This window comes from Canis aureus, chromosome 26, assembly GCF_053574225.1.
Source record: "Canis aureus isolate CA01 chromosome 26, VMU_Caureus_v.1.0, whole genome shotgun sequence".
NCBI classification, from domain to species: Eukaryota; Metazoa; Chordata; class Mammalia; order Carnivora; family Canidae; genus Canis; species Canis aureus.
In genome coordinates this window covers 39,391,490-39,412,370 of record NC_135636.1, presented here as the reverse complement: position 1 = coordinate 39,412,370, position 20,881 = coordinate 39,391,490, and the positions used below count along the sequence as shown (strand labels likewise).

The following is a 20,881-nucleotide window of genomic DNA, read 5'->3' as shown; positions in this document are numbered from 1 at the left end:
CACGTCCGCCAGCCCTGCGCCCCCGCGCCTGGAGGCGGGACCGAGGGGCGCAGGGACCGCCCCGGGCCTGGCTGGGGGCCCCCCAGCTATCCTGCTCTGGGCCCCCCGCCCCTGTTATCCCCGCTGGGGGGGGGGAACCCCGCACGCTTCCCTCTCCCGTGCGCCCCGCAGGAAGGAGCATCCTCAATCACTGCAGTCCACACTCCTAGTCCGGCCTCTCCAGCGTGTGTGTACACTCATGCGTCTACACTGGCCAACCCGGACACTCACATGCCCGACTCAGCCACTCACTCTCCCCTGGATTACTGTCCATTTGGTGGACGATTGGGTTGGGGCAACTCCCAAGTACCCACCACAGGCACAGGGCTAGGCCTTGGCGATGGGCTGGAAGAACGGGATAGATTCTTTGCTGATCTTGTGGGGCTTGCTTTCCAGTGGGGGAAGAGGAGAAATACGTGCCTGCAGGAGCGGGAGACCCCGCTGCAGTGGTAAAGGCCAAGCGGAGAAGTAAACCAGGACACTGGGGCGTACAGGTGCAGGTGGCCGCAGGGAAGCAGCAGGGAAGGCTGCTCTCTAGAGGGATATCTGAGCCGAGACCTGAGGTTCCAGGGGAAAGAAAGCAGAGGCAAGGCCGGGAAGTGGTGGAAGGAGGTCGTGGAATATAAAGAAGAACCGACGTGAAGTCGTGGTGTCTGGAGCCCAGGGCTTGGTGGGGACAGTGGAGGGAGATGGAGTCCGAGGGAGGGGTCAGCAAGGGCCAGATCATTTAAGTCCTTGGGAGGCAAGCGTAGGGAATGTGGATCTTATTCCCAAGGACACAAGAAATAATCAGAGAGTTTTAGTAGGTTATAGGGAACATGGGCAGAAACGGGGTGACCCAAGTGGAGGAGGCTGTCAGGAGGTGAGAGGGAGGTTGATCTGGACTCAAGGGATAGCAGTTGGGACAGAGGAAAGTAGGCTGATGGCAGATAAACTCAGAAAGGACTTGCCCACTGGGATGGGAGTGGCTTGGGGCAGAGCTCTGTTCTGGCTGTGTGACGGCTAGGGTCTCATTAGGCATCCATGTGGTGGGCCATTCCATATATGAGCTCTAGAAAGGAACCGGGCTGCGGACACCCCCACAAATCTCCCTCTCAGGCAAAAATGCACGTATGAGGTCAGCGCATGGCCACAGGCTTGTCCAGTCTCTCATGGCGTGTTCACACAGACGCACTCATTCAGGGGCATCGGTCACCACGGTCTCACCCCGCGGGGATCGTGTGTCACAGACACACATGGCCCTCTGGGCAAAGAAGAAGGACCTTCTGAGCCAGGGGACCCTTGTACAGTTCTGACAGCAACAATAACTAGGGCAGCCTGAAAACAGAGCTCCAAAATTATTTGTTCCCTCCCCTGAAATCTAAATGGGCTTGTGACTGCTTCAACCAGTAGGTGGCACAGAGTGGCCCTGCAGACTCCTGAGGCTGGGTCACTGAGACACTGGCATCTCAAGCCCTAAAGAGTCCAACTACCCCAATGCTGCCATGCTGTGGAGAAGCCCAAGGCACACAGGCCACATGTGGACACGTCGGCCAGCACTGTTTCCAGAACACTCCTTCAAATGATTCCAACTCCTAGCTGTCACATCTTTCCAGCTGAGGCTCCCGACACAGTGGAGCAGAGACAAGCCATCCCTTCTGTTTCCAGTCTGGATTCTTGACCCACAAATTCCACGAGGGTAATAAATGGATGTTTTTAAGGTAAAAAGTTCCAAAGCACACTGTTAATGCAGCAATAATAATAGGAACAATAAACTACTGAATGATAATTATACACTTTAAGTACTTTGGGTGCATTAGCTCACTACTGGCCCTCACAACTGTTCGATGAGATAGTAACTTTATGACAATTTACTCCCGTTTTATAAATGAGGAAACTGAGACAAAGGGAGATAAAATAAGTGGCTTGCATAATAAATAAGTAAGACAGGTAGTGCTCAAGGACACACAATAGTATAGAACTGAGCAGGAAGTCAAGGCCACTCCTGGGGAAATCAGGCTCTTGGCCATCACACTCTACTGCCTTTCTGGGATAGAGAAGAGCCCAAGAATGGCCTGATGACTGTTGTCACATGACAATGACAATTCCTCCTCTAGAATTGTCACTTGGATGTCAGCAAGTCCTCTTGCTCAACTACAGACCCCAACGGTTAAAGCCAGATATAGACAAGACCCCTTAACTCATGCTCTGAAACCCATTGTTCTTATTTCCTATTGCCCTTTCTGCACTGACGAAGATGTTTTGCAATGATTGGAACAGGCCAGAAAAGCCCTGAGAGCAAAGGAATGCCTAAAAGACCACATCCCCTTCTCTGCCCGTGATCACGTGCTGAGCACATACCAACCCCCACTCATGATCACACGCTCTCTGCTAGGTCTCTTGTGGTACCCCCTTGAACCTCTCCTTACCTAGGTCTTACCCTAGGTGTTTATCTTGGGGAGGGAGAGGGTAGTTGTTAACGTTTGAGCCTACCACCTCCCTCGGCTGCCCACACCCCAAACAAATTTCTTCCTTTCTCTTATCCAATTCCTTGTCTCTTGAGTTATTGGCTTCTCTTGCAGTGAGTTAACCTGTTTGTTCGGCAGCAGTGTTGGCAGACCCATCCAAGAGCTATGCTTCTGATCTGTCCATGTCCCACAGGGATGTAATGGTTGGCTGTGGCAGTGCTCACTCCTCAGTCTCCTGAGTTAGTGGTTATGATAGATTGATGACACGAGGACCTCATAAGCAAGGTCTGGACCACTCCATTCCTATGTGATCACCTATAGAAGTTGTATGATAGAAAGAGCATGACGTCCCTAGATCTCTGTGGCTCATATTAAAGTCATGACGATGTGTGTAGGATCGCTGTCTCTCCTAGATAATACGGAATCCTTCTTCATTTGTTGGCCCCAAAAGAGAAAGGAAATGATTTAATTGGTCCTTTTGGTAAGCATCTTCAAAAATGGTATCCCTTGAAGGTGGGCAGGACCAACTAACTCATTTCTAATACAGCAAAAGTGATGGATGTCATCTCAGAGATTAGATTATAAAAGACGGTGATTTCCACCTTGCTCGTCCTCTCCAGATCTCTCACTCACCCTCTCTGATGGAGTCACCTGCCAGCTTGTCAGCTGCGTGATGGAGAGGCCCAAGTGGCAAGAGCTGAGGGTGGCCTCCAAGCAACAACCAGTGAGAAATTAAATCCTGCCATGACTTAAATCGCCACAAAAACAAACAAAAAAGGAAAGTCTGTGACGATGCCAAAAAGGGATGTCAGAACTGATCAAAGTTGGGTTTTCTCTCCCCTAAGAAGTGAGGAAGGACATTTGAGGAAGTGACATTTGAGCTGAGCATGGAAAGGTATCTGGATGGGTCTAGGCAACAAAGGGAGGGAAGAGCACTTCTGGCATGGGAAACAGCAGGTGCAAAGTCCCTCTCACAAGAGAGAGGCTGCAAGAATTGAGAGACTGATAGAAGGCAAATGTGTTTGGGTATCAGACAGCAAATGGGAGCTTGGCAGAGACGAGATTTGAAGAGGGACGGAAGGGTCCCACGCAGGACCTCGTGGATCTTTAATCTTAAGTATAATGCAGAGGCATTGAAAGGTTTTAAACTAGGTTTTCCTACCATAGAAGCCAGAACCAGTCTGACCATAGCAACTGGGACTTGTAAATATGTTTGCACAGTGGATTTTCCAAAGGAGGGGTTCAGACAGATTTGGTTACCATGGAGATGGCTATGTGGCCACTAACAATGATGATAATGAAGCCACAAACTTGGGAAACTGGGCTTCGTAAATAGAATTGGTTCTGGGTGAGCTTTGAGTAGTCTGGGCTGATGAAAGGTGCTGGAAACCACATTGTGCCAACACAAAGGGTCTGATGCCTGAAAAGGTGGCTTGCCCTGTGTATGAATGGAATGCAGGGACTGCAGAGCTGAGGCTTGGTGTCATAGCAACCCTTGGACGAAAGGGTCTTTCTTTGGTATTTCAAACAGGGTCCCAATGATGGGGGAAGGAAAATGAGCAAACGGTGTCTGCCATCCCCCAGGCAACCCTCACGCGCAACATCTTATTTAATCTTAATAAGCAATTGTCACAGTCAAACTAATTATCCTCATTCTGAGGATGATGAATCTGAATCTCAAAGAAATGGTGCTTGTGGCTGCATCACACAGTGTACCAGGCATTTGTGGCTGCCTCCCCAGTGGCTATGCCTAGCTCCCTTCCTCCTTGCTTCTAGAGCAGGTCTCCATCTGCACAGGCCAAAAATGCCAGATTCTCACTTTTCCATCTTCCTCAGGAGCTAAAGCAAAGATGCGTGGCCCTATTGTGGCCAATGTCCCATAGAGGAAGGCTGGTGGGAGAGGAGGGACTTCTAGCAAAGGGTTTTCTCCCAAAGAGTGGTGCATAGGATGTAGCACCTCTCTTCTTTAGCCAGATGTTTTTGTAACTTCATATCATGTGTGGAATTTTGGTGGCCGTCTTGTGACCATAAGATGACAAGTGTAAGGACCAAAGCTAAGGCTGGTAAAGGGTATGAATACAGACATGAAGGTAGAAAAATGGGAAGACCATGGGTTCTTAAAATCATGAAGTAACTGAAGGATACCTGGGACCCATGACTTCTTAAAATTTTATTCTGTTGGATAATAAATGAACGTATTGTTTATCCTAAGTAAGCTATTTAGTTGACAAATCTCTGCTCCTTGCAGCTTAAAATACCAAAACTGTGGCAGCCTACTGATTTTCTCCTGTTATAATTCCTCCCCTACTTCCTTTTAGTAATACTCTCCCAAAGTTTTAGCTGAGTTCATGGCTGCCCTGCCTAGAGAATAGGTTTTTCCAGCTTCCTTTTTAGCTTCAGGGTCCATGTGACTCAGTTCTGGCCAAGAGGATGTGAGTGGAAGCGATGTGTGGAACTTTGGATCAAATTCTTAGCTGCCTATCCTCACTCTAATTCCTCTTCTTGCCAACTGGAGTAGGGGTACAACTGGAATAGACTCAGTTGAGGATGCCAGAGCTATGCCCCTACATAAGAAAGAAAGATCTCTCATAATAAGCCACTATTTTTGGGTCACTTTGTTATAGCAGCTTATCCTGTACCCTAACTAATACAATCACTAAAACACACAGCCATCCCCAGGTGGTACAAGTCAGGGCTCTTGCAGCAAGCCACACTAACCCTTTGCTCCTGTGACTGAGCACTGGCAGCTAAGACATGGGGTAACGGGGGTCATCTACAATGCAATGTGGCTCTGATATCACACTATGGGGAGGCCCATCCCCCTGAATAGTGTTGGATGCTGGGAGTCTTTTTATAATAGCTATTGTATTAAGCCCTCCATAAATAATATTAGCTTTCACCTCCATAGATGATATGCTTATCATGTGCCTGGCATGGTACTATGGGTTTTATTTCTAGTTACTCATTTAATCCTCACAAAGCCTCCATGATGGATATTACTTATAATCTTATACATAGATGAGAAACTAAAGCACAGAGAGGTTAAAAAACTTGCTCTTCCCCAAACATGCAAAGCATACTTCTCCCCCAGGGCCTTTGCACTTGCCATTCCCTATGCCCAGAATGCTCATCTCGCAGGCATCCATTCACAGGGCTCAAACATTACCTGTTCAAAGAAGCCTTCTTAATTACCTTATTTGAAATTGTACCACTACCCATCCCCTGCCACCACTCTACGACCCATAGGGTGACCATATAATTTATCATCCAAACTAGCACGCTTTTAAGAATAAAGAGGGGACAGGCAGCGGTTTAGCACCGCCTTGGGCCCGGGGCGTGGTCCTGGGGATCCGGAATCGAGTCCCGCGTTGGGCTCCCCGCGTGGAGCCTGCTTCTCCCTCTCCCTGTGTCTCTCCTTTCTCGCTCTCTGTGTCTCTCATGAATAAATAAATAAATTCTTAAAAAAAGAAAGAAGAAAAAAGGAAAGAAAGAAAGAAAGAAAGAAAGAAAGAAAGAAAGAAGAAAGAAAGAAAAGAAAGAAGGAAAGAAAGAAGGAAGGAAAGAAAGAAAGAAAGAAAGAAAGAAAGAAAGAAAGAAAGAAAGAAAGAAGAAAGAAAGAAAAGAAAGAAAGAAAGAAAAAGAAGAAAGAAAGAAAAAGAAGAAAGAAAGAAAAGAAAGAAAGAAAGAAAGAAAGAAAAAAGAAAGAAAAGAAAGAAAGAAAGAAACAAGAAAGAAAGAAAGAAAGAAAGAAAGAAAGAAAGAAAGAAAGAAAGAAAGAAAGAAAGAAGGCAGCCCCGGTGGCACAATGGTTTAGCGCCGCCTGCAGCCCGGGGGGTGACCCTGGAGACCCAGGATCGAGTCCCACGTTGGGCTCCCTGCATGGAGCCTGCTTCTCCTTCTGCCCGTGTCTCTGCCTCTCTCTCTCTCTGTCTCTATGAATGAATAAATAAAATCTTAAAAAAAAAAAAAAAGAGTGAAGAGGGGATACAATCAATAAACGATTTCCGCAAAGGGCCCAAGAACTGGGAGGCGTGGGCACCAAGGCCGACCAAGAAACCCGGCACTTCAGGAGAGAGCCCAGGACGGCCGAGAGTTGCCGAGGGTTGCCGAGGGCGCACGGAGATAGCCGAAGATGTGGGAGGCGGGGCCACTGCCACAGGCGGAAGCGTCGGCCTCGGAGTGGCCGAAGAGGCCCGAAGACTCACGGGGCGAGCCGAACATCGCCGGCAGTTTCCGGAGAGAGCCGACGGGCTCCGAGAGGCGGCGCCGAGGCGCAGTCATGGCGGCCCCCGACGCCGCTGCCGGCGCCGAGAGCGAGGAGCCGCCGCGGGAGGCCGAGGCGCTGGCCGCGGCCCGGGAGCGGAACGGCCGCTTCTTGAGCGGCCTGGAACTGGTGAAGCAGGGCGCCGAGGCGCGCGTGTTCCGCGGCCGCTTCCAGGGCCGCGCGGCGGTGGTGAAGCACCGCTTCCCCAAGGGCTACCGGCACCCGGCGCTGGAGGCGCGGCTCGGCCGGCGGCGGACGGTGCAGGAGGCCCGGGCGCTGCTCCGCTGCCGCCGCGCAGGTGAGGCGGGCGGGCCGGGCGCGGGGCGGGGCGGCCGGGGGCGGGGCGGGGGTCTCCGTGAGAGAGAGGTCTCCCCCCCCGCGCCGTGCACCTCCTGCCTGAACTTCTGCCCTCCGCTCTCGCTCTCCGTTTCATCCCTTCTCCGGGAGCCGCGTTTCTTAGCAGCTGGTTCTAGCGGCCGCGAGCATGTGTCCTGGAGCCGTTGCTCTACCGCTGGTACTCCACGCGACGCCGAGCGCCCCGGGCCTCAGTTTCCCCATTTCTACCGTCTCCGTGCCCGTGCATTCTCTCTTCATTTCCTTCCTTTTAATTAAGGAGCAGGTGGAATTACAAATGCTTGCCGTGGAGCCAGGCTCTCTGGGTTCAAATGCCGACACCCCCCCCCCCGCCCCCCACCGCTTCCTATGCAAAGCTTGCAACAAACGGCTTAGGCGTCCTCCCCTGTGAAGGGAATTCACAGTACGTTGGAATGTATGGCTGGTCCACAGCACTCAGTCCATTTTAGATTTCATTGAATCCTTTCTTGCTTTTTCGTTAAGGGACGCCCGGGTGGCTCAGTGGTTGAGCATTTATTTGCCTGTGGCTCAGGTCACGATCCCAGGGTCCTGGGATCGAGTCCTGGCATCGGGCTCACGGCTACACTGAGCCAAGGTGCTTCTCCCTCCACCTGTGTCTCTGCCTCTGCCTCTGTCTCTCTCACGAATAAGTAAATAAAATATTTTAAAATAAATCAATAAAACACCATTGTACACCACCAGGGTATGCCTTGTCCTCAGATGAGAAACTGAGGCTCAGGTAACTTGTTCAAGGTTGCACAGTTAGTGACCCAGCCAGGCTCTCAGCCCATTACTCTGACTCAAACACTGGCCTTTGACTTTTACATGTCCTTTCTTTTATTGATATTCTTTTTTAAAAATAATATTTTAAAAGATTTTATTTATTTATTCATGAGAGACACACAGAGAGAGAGGCTGAGACACAGGCAGAGGGAGAAGCAGGCTCCATGCAGGAAGCCCAATGTGGGACTGGATCCCGGAACTCCAGGATCACACCCTGGGCTGAAGGCAGGCACTAAACGGCTGAGCCACCCAGGCTGCCCTATTAATATTCTTTAGGCGCTTGCTTTACACCAGGACATTGTTAGGTGATGGGAGAGCTGGAGAAATTTTGTAGCCAGCAAGCAGACATCTGCCCTTGCATGGATTTAATGGGGTTATTTGTGTGCTCCTGTTCTCTATTTTCACTCTCTCTAGGACGTAATTTCCATTAAGTAGGGATCATAGCTGCTTTGTTTCCTGCTGTATCCTCAACTGAGATGGCTCCAGTATGTAGAAAAGCGTGCTGGGCCTGATTGTCATTCAGTCTTTGAATGCAATGAATTCTTGAATGATTCATATTCTATAAACAGAAGCAGAGGCTTGGAGAATTGATTTGGCTTTTAGGTCAAACAACTAATAAGGAAGGGAGCCAGGATTTGAATCCACCCTTTCTGACTGTAAAGGTGAATATTTCAGGCAACACGTTGTTTGGCCCATCTGAATCCTTCTGAGGATACAAGAACCTACTCTGACTATGCTTACCCTTCTGGCTCTTGCTGTTGTTGTTTAGGAAGAAGTATGACACATGAAATCCAGTCATAAAGAGTGGAAAGGAGGAGGGCGCTTTGGCACTCCTAAACCTAGCTGTGGGGTAGCTTAAGGCACAGTCCTGCAGGGCATGAACAGGGAAAGAAACTTCCAGATGAGTTAAGTTGTACTGTTCTGCAGCATTCCTAAATCTCTTTTCCTAGAAGAAGCAGATGTGCACTGTAAAAGTCTGGCTCAGTCTTTGAAAATCAAACTTAACATTAGGAAAGAATTGAATCCAATAACCATTTATATCTTGATTGCAGGGATATCTGCTCCAGTTGTCTTTTTTGTAGACTATGCATCCAACTGCTTATACATGGAAGAAATCGAAGGCTCAGTGACTGTTCGAGATTATATTCAGTCTACCATGGAGACTGAAAAAACTCCTCAAAGTCTCCTCAGCCTAGCCAAGACAGTTGGGCAGGTTTTGGCTCGAATGCACGATGAAGACCTCATTCATGGTGATCTCACCACCTCGAACATGCTCCTGAAACCCCCCGTGGAACAGCTGAACATTGTGCTCATAGACTTTGGGCTGAGTTTCATTTCAGCACTTCCAGAAGATAAGGGAGTTGACCTCTACGTGCTAGAGAAAGCCTTCCTCAGTACCCACCCCAAAACTGAGACTGTGTTTGAAGCCTTCCTGAAAAGCTACTCCACCTTCTCCAAAAAGTCCAGGCCAGTGTTAAAAAAATTAGATGAAGTTCGCCTAAGAGGAAGAAAGAGGTCCATGGTTGGGTAGAAGGGTCTGTTTGATGCGTACAGGCATTTAGGCCATTTATGTCAAAAGGAACGTGAAGGAGTGCTCCAAATACGAGATTAGACCTAAATAAAGGTGTTGAGACATTTTAAGTGCTGTCTGTGATCATGCTTGTTAAGTATCATTATTGTCCACAGTTCTCAACACATTCTAAGCAGAATTGTGTATCTAAAAGAAATCTAGGACAGGCTTTCTCCCGCTGTGCCATATATACGTTGGGTACGTGGACATGGCATTGCAGAACATTGAACCACATAATGAGGATGTTATTTGCCTTTCAGTCCTTTGGGTGAGACAAAGACAAAGTCTAGTTGGTGACGGATGTCTCTATCAGCCTGCTAATCCAGCATTTTTTTGTTGTGTGCATGGCCTAGTCCTTTGGAAACCAATATATGGGATATCACCAGCATTTTAAAACTGAAGTAGTATCATAGACTAGGAAATCAGAGTGCATGACATGTAAGTACTGTTTTAGAAAACTTGTTTCAAAGGTGTATGTAGACAAGGGTATATACCGGGTTTTGATATAAAGTATACTTCTTTTTGAGGGTCATAGTCAAGAAAGGAAAAATGCTGCTTTACTCCAATTAGTCTTGTAAAAAAAAAAAAAAAAAAAAAAGCAGGCTCATAGCAGCCAGGCAGCTGAAATGTACATAATTTTATAGAGAATTGTTTTTGTTTTTCTTGCTCTGTCAAAAAGTTGACTGATAGAAAGTTCCTTTTAGTTTATGTAGATGAGTCCATTTTGGTCACAGGTAGTAAGTATATAGAACAAAAGAGGTGAAGTGGCCTCGAAAGGACTAGAATTTGATAAAGCCTGATTTGAGGGAAGGGGCAGGAAAACTGAGCTAAGGTGCAAGATGCCACAAATTAACTTACACTTAAATCCCTGCCCGTCCTCAGTTTCTCCCCTAGAGGTGTGTGGCTGTGGGGAGGTATAATAAAGTACCTTTCCTCCTTGCCAGCTCCGGTTAGCAAATAAATATTTTGAGTGCCTTATATGTAGCTGGTATCATATTGGATCCTGGGGTGTGCATGGGGAGTGAGCATTCCTGGGAGTCTGGGGCTGTGTCTCCTTCACCATAGTCAACTCTGCCTGTGGCAGATGCCCAGGGATGAACAAAAACTTCCCTTCCTGGGTAGTGATGACCAGTAGAGAGGAGTGTTAATATCGTTGCCTATTTACTGCTTGTTGGATACTGTGCCAGGAGTGTTTATACCGTATTTAAAACAACTCTAAGGTTTTCTCCCCAGTTTGTGGATGGAGAAATGGGCTCCAAGAGGGGTGACCTTGCCCAAGATGTCACAGGTAGCAAGGGATACTTCTACATGATTCCCAAGCCCACATGCTCTTCATGATTCTTTAAGAAATGAGATGCTGGTTATGATTATATTATTATTTGTAATATTATTTTATATATATTGTCATATTATACTTAGTATTTATATAGTTATAATTTTATCTTTATATTATTATAGTATGTATTGGCATTCTATAACATTTTCAAAAAACTTCAGGGGCCCTAGGAGCTGGCAATAATTTTTTCAATGACTATTTTCAGCATGACTGAGAGGGCTCATTTCCTCACATGTACTATAAGGCTAATAAGGCTGTTATCTGCCTTGTGGGGAGAGTGAGTGGTTCACATGCACATGCAGGCAGTAAGTTAGCAAATACCTGGTGCTCGCTGTGTGCCCAGGCACTGGAGTTACAGAGGAGACACGAGGCTGTCCTTACTCTTACAAGGAAACAAACTGACACTGGAAATGCTGTGTGCAGAAGTGGGAAGCGGGGAGCATGGTCCAGGCACAGGGACAAAGTTGGCAAAGGCGGAGCATCCTTGGGCAGTGAGGCCAGGGTGGCGGGTTTGCAGGGAGCAGAGTGGAGGAGGAGCAGGGAATGATATGGGGGAAGAGGGAAGGACCAGATCACACAGGGTCTTGTAACCAGCCTGGGTTTTGTTCTCACTGCATCTCAGTCTTTTAAACAGGGAGACATTTACATTGGTAGAAAAGGGGCTCAGAGAGGGCAATCAGAGACGCGAGAAACCAGGGGGAAGGCTGCTCCACTAGCCAGGTCAGTGATGGTGGTGGCCTTGGAGCGGAGGACTTGGCGCATGTGCTGTGAACCGCTTGGCCCTGTTGGTGTGTGTGGCACTGTGGCCAGCGGCAGTGGAGAAGTTAAAATGATCTTTGTAAGCATTGAGGGAGAGGGCAATACTGGAGAAACCCCAAATGTTCCCTGGAGGAGAACTGTCCCTTTGTATGCTCAGCCTGTAGCCCATGACGGGAAGTAATGGATTAAAGCATTCCTAGACGAGCCGTGAATTCCACCCCTGGTTCCGTATCTCACAAAGGGCTGAGCAACCCACCGCAATTCCAGTTTCCTCAAAGTCCTCGTGGGGACAGCTGGTACTTTGCAGCTGTGAGCCAGTGGCACTAGCAGCTCCGTGTGAATTCCAATGGGAACCTTCCCAGGCAGGAGTTATAAACCTCATTTTACAGATGGGGAAATATGCTCAGCAATGCAAAATATCATGTCCTTAGGGTCACATAAATGACAGAGCTGGGATTCAATCCTACATTTTTAAGCCTAGCAGTTCACCATTGAGCAGTTACTAAGTTCTTTGCATGCATTAACCTATTTGACAGAGGAGGCAATTGAAGCACAGGGGAATGGAGCCTTGCTTGGCTGAGGTCACACAGATAGTGAGTGGCATAGCCAGGAAAATATGATGTGACATTGTGATATGTCCAACACTGCCAAGGACACAATGCCCACATCTTTCTAGAACATTTAGAAGAGCTCTTGTGGCTGGCCTATGGACCACGGAGTAGAGTTACCCAAACTGGGCACAGTGAGTGCCCTGTCCAGCAGGCACATTCTTGTTTGGTAAATTGACCACACTCACGGCATGTGCTTGCCACGAGGATCTGGCAACCCCTGCACCGTTGAGGGGACCTGTGTCTCATCTCTGCTGGGATGGGTCCTGGTTCCGATAACAACTTATTTACAAAGCCAGGCAGCCAACTTGTGGGCCATAGTCAGCCAAGTTGATTTTTTAAAATACCACATTAAGATACTTGTCTTGATTTATTGAGTTTTTCGGTGCTCCCTTAAACGTGTGCCTGCAGGAGAGCCTCCCTTGCCTCATCCTGGTCCTGACCCTGCTGCCACTGGCCGCTAGAACCCCTGGCGGTGAGAACCCAGCTGACAGGGCACTGGGACGGACTTTCCTCTAGTGCCCTGAATTCACAGTGCTGCCACTCCAAACGACCCAACCACCCTTTCTGGGGCCCAGAGGAGTGGCTCTGTTTGCCAGCAGAGGTCGCCATTTACTGTCCTTGTCAGTGTGAAGAAGCTTCCCTCCCATTCCGTCTTCCTCCTCCCCCACTTCTCTCGTCCCCTCCCTCCTCTGCCCCTCCTTCTTCCTCTCCTTCCCTCCTTTCCATCTCTCTCCCTACTTGGAACTTGGTTCATTTATCCACTCAGCACCTCAGCTGAGCATCCCTCTCTGGCAGGCCCTGTGCTAATCACTCGGGCTGCGTGGGGCTGTCTAGTTCTCTCCTGATTTAATTTTGTCATTCACTCCCTCACCTCTTCACTCATTCATTCACTGGGTATTTGTTGAGCACCTTGGCTGTGTCTGGCTCTGTGCTGGACCCTGAAGAAGCTACAGGGATGACGGAGCCCAGCTCCACCCTGGAGCCCCTTCCCCCCCTTTCGACACTGCTGCAATCCACGGTGTCCCCATTGTTCCCCCTGCTTCTGACCTGCCTTCCATACTCTCCCCTGTTCAACAACCAGAGGCACCCTTGTAAAGCCAATCTATGCTGCTACTCTAATCAGAAACTTGATGGCTTCTCATCTCATGTCTCCTTGCTTACCAGTTGTGTGACGTGGGACCCACTCATCGCACCTCTTGGAGCCTCAGTGTCCCCATCTGTAAGATGGATTGATGATGGTGCCTACCTCGTGGAGCTGCCGTGAGCGTTGTCATGGGTCAGAATCCCAGGAAGCAGACTGTGAGCTGCAGTGAAGGTGGGATGTTTACTAAAGTGTGCCTTTGAGGGTCATCCCTCACAGAAGGGAAGGAAAAAGGGAAGAGAAGGGCAAGAGAGGGCAGGGGGAGAAGTACGATCAGAAAACAGACCCAGCAATGGCCTCAGCTGACCCCATGGGGAGGTTTTGGCTACAGTGGCCCTGCAGTGATGTCCCAAGTTGGGCTGAGATGAACAGGCCCTCATAATCCCCCATCACACAGTCACTGGTGGGCCACCCCTGGAAGGACATGAACATGGGTGAGGCCATTCTCTGCAGAGACACCATCCTTGAAGGGCTGACAGCTGGTGGCTGTCTCCTGACCATACTTCCTACATTTGGGGCAAGCAGGCTTGTCTTGGGGACCTGGGCTGCAGGTTGATGCCCAGCACAAGCATCAGTGAAATAATGCATGTAGAGTGCTACCACAGTGTCTGGCACATTGTAACGACTAGCAACTGTTATTATCATATGACCTATTAATACAATTTTTACAAACAACAAATAGGCAATTATAATAAAGCATCATTTGCTCCACTTAGAAGCCAAAGATACACAGGTACACTTCCCCACACTGCTGGCCCCAACTCCAGTGTTTCCGAATCCAAAGTTCTGGGCCTGAGCTGAGAATTTGCATTTTAACAAGTTCCCAAGTGATGCTGTTCTGAGAACCACTGCCCTAAAGAAAATCCAAGTGTTCCTGAGAAGGACAGCAGGTAGATGCTAAGAAGGCAGAAACAGCAGTTATTTACTGTACCCATTTTAAGGATGAGGAAGCCAAGTCTCAGAGATGCTAAGTGACTTGCCCAGTCATCAGCTTATAAATGATAGAGCTTATGCCAGGCACTGTCATTTGCCAACCAAAAGCCACCCTCTTGATTCCTTTTGGACAGAGCCTCTATTTGTTCAGGTATTTAGTAGGTGAAAATGGCTTCATCTCAGGGAATGTCGGCCTGGTCCCTGATATACAGATGAGCATGTGACTTTTTTCTGGCCAATAAGACACAAAGCAAATCTGCAGAAGTTGCTTCTGGGGCAGAGAAGTTAGGAAAGGTGTGAGAATTCTCTTTATGCCCTGATTCCAACACACCCCCAATCAGCAATTCCTCCCTTTAAGTGCAGTGGTGATAACTGGAGGTTCAGCAGCCGTCTAGGGACCAGAGGCTGCCCTTTGGGTAAAGCATCAGTGAGAGGAAGACAAGGGAATAAAGAATGGGCAGAAATGTGAGTCCATCCTTAGTGATGTCACACCTCAGACCTCTTTTCCCTGACTTATGACTTGTATAAGTAAGCATCTTTGAAGCTGAAAGTGCTTTAGCCAGGTTTCCTATCACTTGAAGCCAAAATAATTCCTAACCAAAACACAGATACCCGTCCCCTAAAGTCATACTTCTTCATTGGCATCTTGCTGCCTTCCTGGGTCAGCTTGGCATATTGGGCAGCACAGGCCTGTCTACTGAGATCAAAGTGAAGAAGCATTATAGGCAGACTCCAGCCCCTTCCCTTCATGGGCTGGAAGGTGAGACCCCTAGACTGAGATTCAGCCTCTGGAAGACCTGGCCGATCTCTGCCAGCAGCTTCCTCTGTGTGTTTGGCCCCTTCTGTTCCTCTGCCTCTACTTGGTCACCCCGTTCTTCCAACAGACAGTCCTGCTGCTATTTCAGGGACTTTGTACTTGCTGTTCCCTTTGCCTGCAACACTGTTCCTTATGGATCTTGATGTGGCTGCCTCCCTCACTTCCTGTAGGTCTCTGCCAAATGCCACTTTGAGAGGTCTCCAGTGAGCACCCTATATAAAAGTGACACCCCCTCCCAGCCCTCCCTAGCCTTTCTTTTACTTATTTTTTTTTTAATTTTATTTATTTACTCATGAGAAACGCAGAGAGAGAGAGAGAGGCAGAGACACAGGCAGAGGGAGAAGCAGGCTCCACGCAGGGAGCTGACATGGGACTCCATCCCGGGATTCCGGGATCACGCTCTGGGCCGAAGGTGGCGCTAAACCGCAGAGCCACCCAGGCTTCCCCCCCAGCCTGACTTTCATCCCATTCCTGAGCACCTGTTGCTGTCTTTCACATTCATCTGCTTGATTGCTTCATGTTTACCCTGTGGGCAGGGGCCTGGTTTGTCCCCTACTCCAGCTACGGTTTCTACAATAGTGCCTAGAAGGTAGTAGGTGCTCTGTAAAATTTGCTGAGCTGAATTCCCTCATGCCAGTACAGCCTGCTTGTGGAAAAGAAAATCATGGAGCCACATGAGGCTTCCTCCCACTACCCCAAACACACACACACACACACACACACACGCATGCACACGCACACACACACATGCACACACACGCACACACCACCTACCCACAGTCTTCCCTGCTGGAGGCAAAACAGAGGATGGTCCTGGCCTGCAGCTTGGAACAAAAAACATTCAGAACCCTGGGGGTTTGGTGCCGATCAAGATCAAAGGCCTTCTCGTATTTGTAAACCTTCCTCTCCTGCCCGGGACACAGAAGGTTAGGGGATGGCCCAGAACCCAGAGTTAGATGAGCCCACTGGCTGGGGTGGGGGAGGGGGACGGGGGGGGGGGGTAACTCTGGGCCTACCCCCTCCCCCATAGAGAGGAAAGGCCCTGCACGGCTGAACCTCTTGCTCCCTCCCCTCAAACCCAGCCAGAGAGCTAAAAGGGGTAACTAATCTCAACCCCAGCCTGAGGCCCACCTGCTGGGACTGGATTCAAAGCCAATATTGCTCTTGGAGCTATAGAGGCCTGACCAAAATGACCCACTGAAAAATGCTGACAGCGGTGCGTGACTTAGTGAGGGGGGCAGGAGGGGGGCACTGAGTCCTCCCCTTCTGTGGAGGGGGAGTGGAAAGCTGGTACTAATACTCCCCGAGCACTCTCCCCTCTCCCAGCTTTATTTTTCTCCAGAGCAGTGAGCACTATGGGAGAAGTGACACATTTCATTCATTCATCTTATTAAAGAGCTAATAAAATGAAAGCTCCATGAGACCAGAGATTTTAATCTTGTTTGTCCACTGCTATAGCCCCAGCACCAAGAATGATACCCAGTATATAGTAGATGCTCAGTTAACACTTGTGAATGAATGAGAGTCATGCTTTTGGTTGATGTTCATAATAATAAAGTACAATGACTTAAGGCATTTTCAATTTTTCAGGACTTACTGGACCTCTGCTACGTTCCAGGTACTGTCCCAGGTGCTGGGAATGTGGCAGGGAGTAATTTGGACTCTTTGTTCTCATGGAGTTTAATCTAGTGGAGAATACTTCAAACGATGACTCACATAGTGAAGGAAAGAACTCCGGGGATTTTATAGAGTGTATGACGCGAAGTTGAGGAGTTGAGGAAGGTTATGTTCCAGTAGATGGGGGGGGGGGGGGGTGCTCTGAAGAGGTAACATTTGAGTTGAGACTTGAGAGAAGGAAGCAACCGTTGAGATGGGATGGTGGGAGGGGGCGCAGGGGGACATCCAGGCAGAGGGAGCTGTCATGCCAAGTACTCTGCATGTTCAAGGAGTAGGAGGAAGGTTGCAAAGAGGGAGGCATTCAGCGATCAAGGAGAAGGCAGGTCATCAGGCATGGCATGGTCATTCATGTAAGTGCTCAGCACAGTGCTTGACCCACAGCAAGCCCTTAAAACCTGGGCTGGTGACTATAATCAATATGTATGCGCGCTCCTATTAAATGGGGGGAGGGGCGCCTGGGTGGCTCAGTCAGTTAAGCATCTGACTCTTTGTTTCGACCAGGTCATGATCTCAGGGTCATGAGATTGATCCCACATTGGGCTCCACACTCAGCAAGGAGTCTGCGTGAGGGGTCCTCTCCCCCTCTCCTCCCCCTGCTCACATACTCCTCTCTATAATAAATAAATAAAATCTTCTAAAAAATAATAATTCTAAAAATGTGGTAGGGGAGTGGTGGTGTGTATCACAGGAATTTCAGCTCTATCATGCCCTAGCTGTGTGACCTTGGGCAAATGTCTTAATCTCTCTGAGCCTCAGTTTCCTCATCTGTCTAACTGACAAGCCTAGCAGGGAATGAAAATAAATGGTAGTCAAACTATCCATCAACTGTGGAAATTCTTTAAGAACTCCCTCCCACATTCTACTTCTTTCTCAGTGTAAAGGGGGGAAAACAAAGAAAGGGAGTGAGTGGATCCAGCCTGGGAGCCACCTTTTCTCCTGTAGGGTGCTAAAGTCCAAGTCATCCAACGAGGGGCCTCATGTTGTGTGGATTCTGCTTCCTGTAAGAAGCTCTTCTTAGAGGATTCAGCCTCTGCAAGTTCTGGGTGATCTCTGCCACCAACTTCCTCTGTGAGTTTGATCCCTTCTTCTGTTACTCTGCCCCCACTTGCTCACTCTGGGTGAGAAAAGTAATACCGATACTAATAGTTACCTATTGCTATGTAACAAATTGCTCCAAAACTCAATGACATGAAACAACTATTTGTTATGCTCATGGATCATGTGGCTCAGAAATTTGGAGAGGGCAGCGTGGGGGTGTCTGGTTTCTGTTCCACCATGTCTGGGACATTAGCTGAAAGACTTGAAGGCTAGGAGCTGAAATTATCTGTAGGCTCGTTTGCTCATATGCCAGTTAGTTGTTGCTGGCTGCTCGTTTAGAGCCTTGCTTTCTCTCTGTGGCTTTTGTGCCTAGTTTAGTCTGACATTCAGATATGGTAGCTGGGTTTCAAGGACAGGAATCCCAGGACTGAGCGAACCAAGCAGAAGCTGTACCCTCCTTATGGCTCAGCCTTGGAGATCCCATAGCATCAGTTCTGCCGTGTTCTATTGGTTGGCGTGGCACAAGCCTCCACCCACTTTCAACAGGTGGGAACATGGACCTCCAGCTCTCAGTGGGAAGAGTGTCAATCACGTTTTAAGAGGAGCATATGGGAAGCCCATGGAGGATGGAAGATAGATGTTGGTGCCATCCTGGGAAAATAAAATCTGCCACAAGCAGAATGATCATAATTGTTGTCAATTGTTGAATGCTTACTCTGTGTAAGTACCATGTTACAGCCTTGCTTATTAATTCTTCCAACATCCCTGTGAGCCACATACTCTTGTTTCCATTTCAGATAAGGAAACAGGCCCACTGGGGTTAAAGCCTTTGTCTAGGGTTACATAAGAAGTCAAGTGGGACAGCCAGAAGTTGAATGTAGCTTTGTCTAATGCAGGGTGACAGATTCAGAAGGGTAATGCACACAGATTATTGTACAGATTAAATGAGTTAAAACATGTAAAGTTCTGAAAACAGTGCCTGGCACATAGTGAGTGCAGTATATGTGCTTGCTATTTATTATTATTCCATTTGAGCCACTAGACTGAAACCTCTGCCGTAATACTAAATACTGTCCTCTTTATCTCTTAGCTCCTTCCAGAACAAGGAAGCCAGTCCAGGGACCCTGGGTGCAATATATCCTGGTCCCAACTACCTCCACTCAGGCTTTGGGGAATGGGCCACAGTTTCTATGATGTCAGCTGGCCCAAATCTCCAGGAATAGTTTCTCTGGTTTGGAGAACTATCCTCCCACACCCAGGCTTCGAATGTCCAAAGTGCTCCCTGCAGGGCCTCACCCTCCATCCGAGGTCGTCTGCCACTAACCTGGCTGGAACCTTTGATGAAGCCGGTGATTGGGCTGGCTCAAGGTCAGGTGCCCAATTTGAAAGGACACTGGAGAAAGTTTCATCACAGCCTGCAAAGGGTCCATTGGGAAATAACTTGCCCTAGGGGTTTATGGGAATCATGGCAGTGTGACCCACATGGGAAATAATAAAAAAGAACAGAGGAGCCTCCACTTCTGAGAAGACAGAGTAGACATAATTTTCTTTACTTGCTGCTGAATACAACTGAAAAACCCTGTACAATACACATAAAACAAGAAGACTCTGCAAAGTAGAGAGATAAAGGCAGTACCTTGGGACCCAAGGAACAATCCGGTGATAAAGTCTATTGGGTTTTATTTTTGCCTCCTCTATCTTAGACTTGGAAGAAGCAGGCTACCCAGAAATGCCCACAGAAGCTCCCAGAAAGCCCCGACAAGAACCTGCACTCTATAGCCAAAGCACCGGGAAAGATCAGCCTAGCCAGACCTCTATCAGACAATCCGACTTTACTCCAGCTGAACACCACGGAAAAAACTGTGACCTCACCCCCACCAACATAGGCTGCCCGAGGAGCCTTGACTTCCAACCTCACCAGGCTGTCACAGTGTGTCCCAGCTTCCTTCCCAGGGCTGTGTCAGAGGAAGTGGAGGAGGGGGCTGGGACTTTCGTCCTTCCTGGCCTAGTAAGGATCTTCATCTCCTGCCACCCCCTTACCATGTTTGCTCTGTGAAATGCTTTGTTGAAGAGATGAAAAGACAAACTGGGGGTGGGGGGAGGAATATTTGCAAACCACATATGTAAGAATATATAAATTACTCTCAAAACTCAGTAGCTTAAAACAAACAGTCCAACTGGCAAGCAAACAGCAGGAAAAGATGATTCTCGGAAGAGGATATGCAGATGGCAAAGAAGCCACATGAAAAAATGTTTAATATCCTCAGTCACTAGGAAATTAAATATTAAAGCCACAGTGAGATGTTGCCACACCTCTATCAGAATGGCTAAAATCAAAAATAGGGACAACACCAAATGCTGACAAAGACATGGACAAACTAGATCATTGACTCGCTGCGGATGGAAATGGAAAGTGGTGCAAACACTCTGGAGAAAGTTTGGCAGTTTCTTTGAAAACTAAGGACGCAATTACCACATCACTCAGCAGCTGTGCTCCTTCCTGGGCATTTATCCAGGAGGAAGGAAAAGATGCCTCCAGGCTCCTACCTACAGGTGACTCAACCGACCCCAGGGAGGAAGTAAGAACAAAACGAACAGCCGTGGAGATTCCCAGTGAGCGCTCGCTCGGTGCCAGGCGCCGTGCATCATCCCATTTAAACTGCCCAACAGACCTCTGGTCTGGTAGAGGCCATTATCATCAGCCCCACTTTGCAGATGAATAAACTGAGGCTCCAGGGCCATCGCTCAAGGCCACGCAGCTAGACCGTGCAGAGTCAGGACTGGAACCCGATGCTAACAAGTGCTTTGATCCTCGCATCGTCTTTACCGCCCCTTCCACGGGCGGGCAAGGGGGGCCAGGGAAGGTTCCGCAGGTGTCCGCAGGTTAAACACGAGGCCACGCTGCCTTGAGGGCTGGAGTCCATTCCTTGTTCCCGTGACTAAAGTTCCCTAACTATCCCGACAGTCCACGCCCCCCCCCACCCCCGTCCCCTGCCCCCCGCCCGAGTCCCAGGGGCGCAGGCCCCACCCTCTTCCTCCGGGAGGGGCAGGGAGGGGGCGGGTCCCGAGCGCAGTCCCCTCCCCGGGCCCTCCCCGGACCCTCCCCCAGGCT

At 48.8% G+C, this 20,881-nt stretch overlaps 1 protein-coding gene across 1 annotated transcript; it reads left to right on the top strand.

The window, feature by feature from the left end:
• The first annotated feature begins 6,736 nt into the window (after window positions 1-6,736).
• Window positions 6,737-9,528, top strand: TP53RK (TP53 regulating kinase). Its single transcript, XM_077873450.1, has 2 exons — window positions 6,737-7,048; window positions 8,940-9,528. Exons 1-2 carry the CDS (start codon window positions 6,766-6,768, stop codon window positions 9,416-9,418), a joined length of 762 nt encoding a protein of 253 aa, XP_077729576.1. The 5' UTR covers window positions 6,737-6,765; the 3' UTR covers window positions 9,419-9,528.
• Window positions 9,529-20,881: the final 11,353 nt, after the last annotated feature.